General features: G+C 51.9%; 1 protein-coding gene across 1 annotated transcript; it reads right to left on the bottom strand.

The window, feature by feature from the left end:
- Nucleotides 1-631: 631 nt before the first annotated feature.
- CH25H (cholesterol 25-hydroxylase) lies at nucleotides 632-3511 on the bottom strand. The gene has a single exon (XM_019430080.2). The coding sequence runs from the start codon at nucleotides 1992-1994 to the stop codon at nucleotides 1179-1181; it is 816 nt and encodes a 271-aa protein (XP_019285625.1). The 5' UTR covers nucleotides 1995-3511; the 3' UTR covers nucleotides 632-1178.
- Between the last annotated feature and the right edge of the window lie 2913 nt (nucleotides 3512-6424).

Raw genomic sequence — 6424 nt, 5'->3', positions numbered from 1 at the left:
TAATCTGTGAGAACATCTGGAACGCCATCTCCCTTTACAGTTGAGGAACCAGGGACCTGGGGACAAATTCCCCTTTTTCTCTCTTTGAGAAAGGGATATGCAATCTGCATGCAGGTCTTTACTTAAGGAAAGGGAGTATGCAAAAATCCCCAATTTCAGACGCTATGTGTGTGATGGCCATTTACACCAGATGGCTTCCTGAAGAGGAGGGCTTCTCAGAATCTCTTTCTGTATCTTTGCACCCTTCTAATGCACACACCTCACTCACTAGTTTTGCAAAGCAAGGCACACCCGCCCAGCACCACTCTCCTCCAAATAATCAAATGGTCGAACAGTGTTAATCTCTCTAAAACTTTAGAAGGTAATTCTTTGATTTGCTTCTTATGTGGAAATCAGCTGAAAAACTGAAAAGCATCCAGAACAATAGTGCCCCCCCCCACGCTGTGAAGTTACTAGAGCAAAACAGACTAACTGACCCCTTCTCCCCACTGTCTCTCCTACAATCCCCCCAAAATACCCTCCACCGGATTCCTCTCGTTCTATGGCTGATGCAGACTCTGAAGGACACCTCCTGCCCCAGCCCCCTCTTCCAATTTTAGTATTTATCAGTCAAAATGCCAGAAAAAACAGCATCCAGTACTTGTTTGATTTAGGTGGGTTTTTTTTTCACTTTTAAAGCACAAATAACATTTCATTCAATATAAATATACAGTTATATGAAAAAATTGGGGAAAGTACAATAACTGTGATCACTGCCCAGCAGGAGTATGTTTCACTGTTCACATTTTCCATAAAAATATGTTCTTTTAGCCTATTTCTGTGACACTTTGAAAAATAAGAAAGTCCTTGTCCTACAAACAAACGTTTTAGAGATGATTTAAATACACCAGTGACAGACATATATCATATATACATATCCAGGAATCAACGGTACTTTAGTGAGCTAGAATTAGACTCCGAGTACAATCCTCAACACGCAAAAACGATATAAATTACTTGGTCAGGCTGTGAAAATACGTCAGATTTTACCCACAAATCTCCATCAGGTAATAAATTACTTACAAAAACAGAACAACACAAAGGCTCGGGTGTGTCTGTCCTGATTCGAGGGCGAAGCGCCCAGCAGTCCCGGGTGCGAGGGGCACCCACCCCGCCGCGCCCGCCGGGGGGCGCGCGCCTCACTTGGCGTGCGGGGACCGGAAGGTCCCCAGCAGCTTGTCCCAGTGCGTGAAGTAGGGGGCGAAGTTGCAGTTGAACTGCGAGTGGTGCAGGTCGTGGTGCTCCACGCCGCCGTAGCAGCCGAAGGGCACGAGTCTGTGCGTGGACCAGGGGAAGTCGTAGCCCGAGTGGTCCTCCACCGACAGCCAGATGTTGAGCACGTGGAAAACCAGCACGGTGAGCGGGTGGCACTCGAGCAGCGTGACGTTCAGCAGGTGGAAGAAGCCCAGGGAAAACAGCTCCCAGACGCTCATGTACTGCGTGGCCAGCGCGAACGACGCCGCGTTCTGGTGGTGCACCTTGTGGAACGTGCGGTACAGCCAGGGCACCCGGTGGTGCAGCACGTGCCACGCGAAGAACTCGGCGTCGAAGAGCAGCAGGCAGCAGCCGACGTGGCGCGCCAGCTGCAGCAGCTCGGGGGCTTCGGGGGGCACGGGGGCCGGGCCGCGGGCCCAGTCCAGCAGCGTCACGGGGAACACGAACACGGCGTGCTGGTAGAGGGTCTGCGCCAGGCAGGGCAGCAGCTGCCGCGCCGACGGCGCGAAGTCCGGGTGGATCTTGTAGCGCCGCAGCGCGGGCACCCAGGGGCACAGCGCGTCCAGCAGCACGAAGGGCAGGCAGCAGCCCAGGTAGGTGCAGATGGAGAAGACGGCCGGGAAGAAGGGCGACTGCAGGAGCGCCTCCCGGGCCCGCAGGCCGTCCCAGAGCGGCTGCAGGAACAGCGGGCCGGGGCTACACAGGACGCGGAGCTCGTCGGACGCGTTGCGGCCGCTCATGGCGAGGCCGTGCCCGGCAGCTGCGACGGCTCGCGCCGCCCGCCGCCTTTTCTCGGCGGCCGCGGCCCCGCCCCCTGTGACGTCAGCCGCCCTCGCGCCCGCCCTCGCGCCCGCTCTCCCCCCGCGCCGGGCCCTCCGCAGAAAGAGCTGCGCCGAGCCGCGCTTTAGCGGCCCGGACGCGCGTCTCCCGCCGCTCGGCCCCCTTACGTGCGCCGTGCGCAGTGCTCCTGAATAACTTTTTGCATGCGTGCACGTTTATGTTCCGATTTTTTTTTCAACTGACCAACAATTTACACACCGTACCACTTAATTCCTCCGTGTCGTCGTGACCCCCGGACGAGATAAGGACTATTTCCGTCACCACGATAAAGAGCGCCTTTGCAATCAGTGCAGAATTATCTGCATTTTTTAAATGCATACATAGAATTGCGTCTGCGTGCTTTCATCAAGAGGCGAAGTATCATTGTATCTTTAAAAAGAAAAAAAAAAACGTTTTAAAGCGACGTAGCTTCTGTATGTCGGGTCCTTTCCGTCTGCACGCCTCCCGTGGGTCTAACGCGCCGCGAAGCAGCAGAGTAACCTGTCGCTGGGAACCGCGGAGTCCCCGGGCGCGCGCAGCGGCCACCAGCGCAAGAAGTCAGGGCGCCCTGCGGGCGGGACCAGAACCTCCCCGGTCCCAGAGTCTCCGAGAGAGGGGCTCTCCCCCACGCTGGCCGCAAGCTCCCGACCCCACTGCGCGCGGACTCCCGGCGGCGGATAGTTTCACCGCGGCGCGCGCGGGGCTCAGACCCGCGACCCGGACGGGGAGGCGCGACGACAGCGCAGGGGACGCGGCTGTTAGATTTCCATTTTTAAAAAGAGGGATGGTGGGGGGTTGGGGTGTTAACCTCCAGGGCGTGCCCAGATCTGGCTAAAAAGCCGCTAGGTGTCGCCGCGGGATGGAGGTGGGAAAGCAGCGAACCACCCGCGTTGCTGACTCTTGCGCGCACCTGACTCCGCGGGAGGCTGTGCGGGCAGCGGATGAGGCCGCACCTGCCCTGTCCTCTCGGGGGTCTCCGCGCCTCCAACCCGCCGCTCGACCTCAACCCGCGCTCCGCGGACCGGCCCGGGCGCCCAGAGGCCGGCCCCACCCCCGCGGCTGTCGGCGGGCCACCGGGTGGGCAGGCCGGGGACGGAGCGGGAGGGGGTCGGCACCCGGAGAGCTCTGGGGCCACCCCGGGACCTGCGTAGGAGACGCCTTGCCCGGGGTGGCCGGCGCGCGACACAAGAGACCCCTAGAGGACAGAAGTTCGGGACCAACACTTTGAAGGCGGGACCACTCCTAACTAATGCTAGCTTTGCCTCTTCTAGGGTCCATGAGGTTGGGACCGGCTCTTCCCTCCCCAAGTTTTACATTTTTTTCTTTTTCTTTTTTTCTTTCTTTCTCTTTCTTTCCTTTCTTTCCTTTCCTTTCTTTCTTTCTTTCCTTTCCTTTCTTTCTTTCCTTTCCTTCTTTCTTTCCTTTCTTTCTTTCTTTCCTTTCTTTTCTTTCTCTTTCTCTTTCTCTCTTTCTTTCTCTTTCTCTTTCTCTCTCTCTCTCTTCCTTCCTTCCTTTCTTTCTTCCTTTCTTTCTCTCTTTCATTTACTTACTTGGAGAGAAAGAAAAAATCCCAAACAGTGTGAATCCACGGGAAAACAGGAAAAATCCACACCACCAGTGTAGAGCCCCATGCGGGACTCAAACTCACAAAGTGGGAGATCCTGACTGTAGCAGAATCAAGAGTCAGACACTTAACCCACTGAGCCACCCCAGAGCCCCCAAAGCTTTGCATTTTCTTTTTCTTTTTTCCAGTATATGAAATTTATTGTCAAATTGGTTTCCATACAACACCCAGTGCTCATCCCAAAAGGTGCCCTCCTCAATGCCCATCACCCACCCTCCCCATCAACCCTGTTTGTTCTCAGTTTTTAACAGTCTCTTATGCTTTGGCTCTCTCCCACTCTAACCTCTTTTTTTTTTTCCTTCCCCTCCCCCATGGGTTTCTGTTAAGTTTCTCAGGATCCACCTAAGAGTGAAACCATATGGTATCTGTCTTTCTCTGTATGGCTTATTTCACTTAGCATCACACTCTCCAGTTCCATCCACGTTGCTACAAAGGGCCCTATTTCATTCTTTCTCATTGCCACGTAGTATTCCATTGTGTATATACACCACATCTTCTTTATCCACTCATCAGTTGATGGACATTTAGGCTCTTTCCATCATTTGGCTATTGTTGAGAGGGCTGCTATCAACATTAAAGCTTTGCATTTTCTTTTTTTTTTTTTTTTTTTTAATTTTTTTTTTCAACGTTTTTTATTTTATTTTTGGGACAGAGAGAGACAGAGCATGAACGGGGGAGGGGCAGAGAGAGAGGGAGACACAGAATCGGAAACAGGCTCCAGGCTCCGAGCCATCAGCCCAGAGCCTGATGCGGGGCTCGAACTCACGGACCGCGAGATCGTGACCTGGCTGAAGTCGGACGCTTAACCGACTGCGCCACCCAGGCGCCCCAAAGCTTTGCATTTTCTAATCCACACCCTCCACCCATCCCTATCCACCCCACTCCCCACCCCCGCCCCGCCAAAGGAAAATAATAGTAGCCATCTCATGAGGTTATTTGAAGCATTAAAATGGGAAAACAACCATAATATAATGTCTGCCAGACATTAGCTAAGTGTTTCACTTGAAGTGACTTCATCCAGTCCTTAGAAGGGCTGGGCTCCCCATGCCGCCAGGAAGAATCGTGCTACAACCATCCCAGCCTTACAGAAGCAAAAGCAAGAGTGCCCGCCACACCGCGGACAAAGTAAGACACTTGATATTTTAAATTTGTACGCCACACTTCACCTGAAGAGGAACTGAGGAAGTTTACAATTAAATTCACAAAAAACCACATAAAGAGAAATGAGAGACAGAAAGCCATATATTAGGAGGAATCAGAACAGAAACACAGATAAATATATCGACCTAGAAATACAGCAATATGTAGGATGTGTGCATACATACATGATACAGAATAAGCCAATTCGTAATATATATGTTAATATCTAATCACGTATTGGATATTATGCACACACCCTATAATGAGCTAATTCATAATCCACAACCTCCGAAGTGGTGTATGTCCCTGCACTGTCACAGACGGAACACATATTCCCTAGACGGCCCATTCTCTGCGGCATCCAGCCATACTGCGTGCAGCTTTTATTTTTTTTAACATTTACTTATTTTTGAGAGAGAGCGCTAGTGGGGAAGGGCCAGAAAGGAGAGAAAATGCAGCTTTTATTTTCTTTTAACGTTTACTTATTTTTGAGAGAGAGCGCTAGTGGGGAAGGGCCAGAAAGGAGAGAAAATGCAGCTTTTATTTTCTTTTAACGTTTACTTATTTCTGAGAGACAGCGCTAGTGGGGAAGGGCCAGAAAGAAGGAGAGAAGAGATCCGAAGCAGGCTCCACACAGTGAGCAGAGCCGGACATGGGACTCGAACTCAGGAACCATGAGATCATGACCTGAGCCGCAATCAGGAGTGTGCCACTCAACCCACTGAGCCACCCAGGGGCCCTGCAGCCTTTTTTCTTTAAAACTTCTATGTGCCACAAGAATATTATGATATTCTGCTTGTGTGTTGATGAGACAAAGGTTCAGAAACAGCTCTGAGCTTAATGATCGCCAGTGCACAACGAAAGAGGCAGATTTTCTAACTGCTTGGAGAGCTAGATGGTATCAGAGATGGGTACCTTGCAGGCCCCCGGCCCCCTGCTGGGGAGTTCCTTGCACATTAACAACCTGTGGGTTCTATCCAGGCTTCTCTTCAAACTTCCCCTCCTCCAATGCTATTTCTAATTCACCTTGAGGGCAACCCAGGGACTTCCTTCTTTCCCATTCCTGGTAGACGTGGCCTGCCCTTGAACTTTGTATGGCTCAAGCAGCACCTGGGGGGGTGGGGGGGTGGGGAGAGGAAGGGCTTGATCTCCTTCCCTCTTGGACCCCTCAGTGCTCCAAAGGTACCATCAGGGCTCACTCTCTCAGACTTATGAACGAATTGTGTTCAGAGGTAAAGTATCACTCAGATTTGCCTTCGAAAGAAATTAAGTCAACCTTCAAATTTCCATCCAGAACATGCTGTCCTCTGCCTGTGATTTTGGCTATCATGCTTGGATGCTTTGGGTGCTCTCGTGGATTTTTTTGAAGTGGGTGGCATTGACAGATTGGGACTTAGCTATTTTAAATTGGATTTAGCTATTAGATTGCCGTCAGGACTGCCTCCTTTGAGCCCCGGGACCAACCGGCCCATTCTTTGCCTTCTTTGGTTTTTCTGTCCTCTATTACTAAGCCTGTTAAAATAGTCTCCAAGGGCTGGTTGCGTAAAGCCCTGTGCAGCAAGACCCAGAGGCCGCGGCTTCCCCCTG

This window comes from Panthera pardus, unplaced genomic scaffold (assembly GCF_024362965.1).
Source record: "Panthera pardus isolate Hobbes unplaced genomic scaffold, ASM2436296v1 HiC_scaffold_22, whole genome shotgun sequence".
Lineage (NCBI taxonomy): Eukaryota > Metazoa > Chordata > Mammalia > Carnivora > Felidae > Panthera > Panthera pardus.
This window is presented reverse-complemented; position numbering and strand designations above follow the sequence as displayed.

Bases quoted from the DNA above. Each gene is read 5' to 3' on its own strand.
- CH25H (XM_019430080.2), bottom strand. From the start codon at position 1,994: ATGAGCGGCCGCAACGCGTCCGACGAGCTCCGCGTCCTGTGTAGCCCC.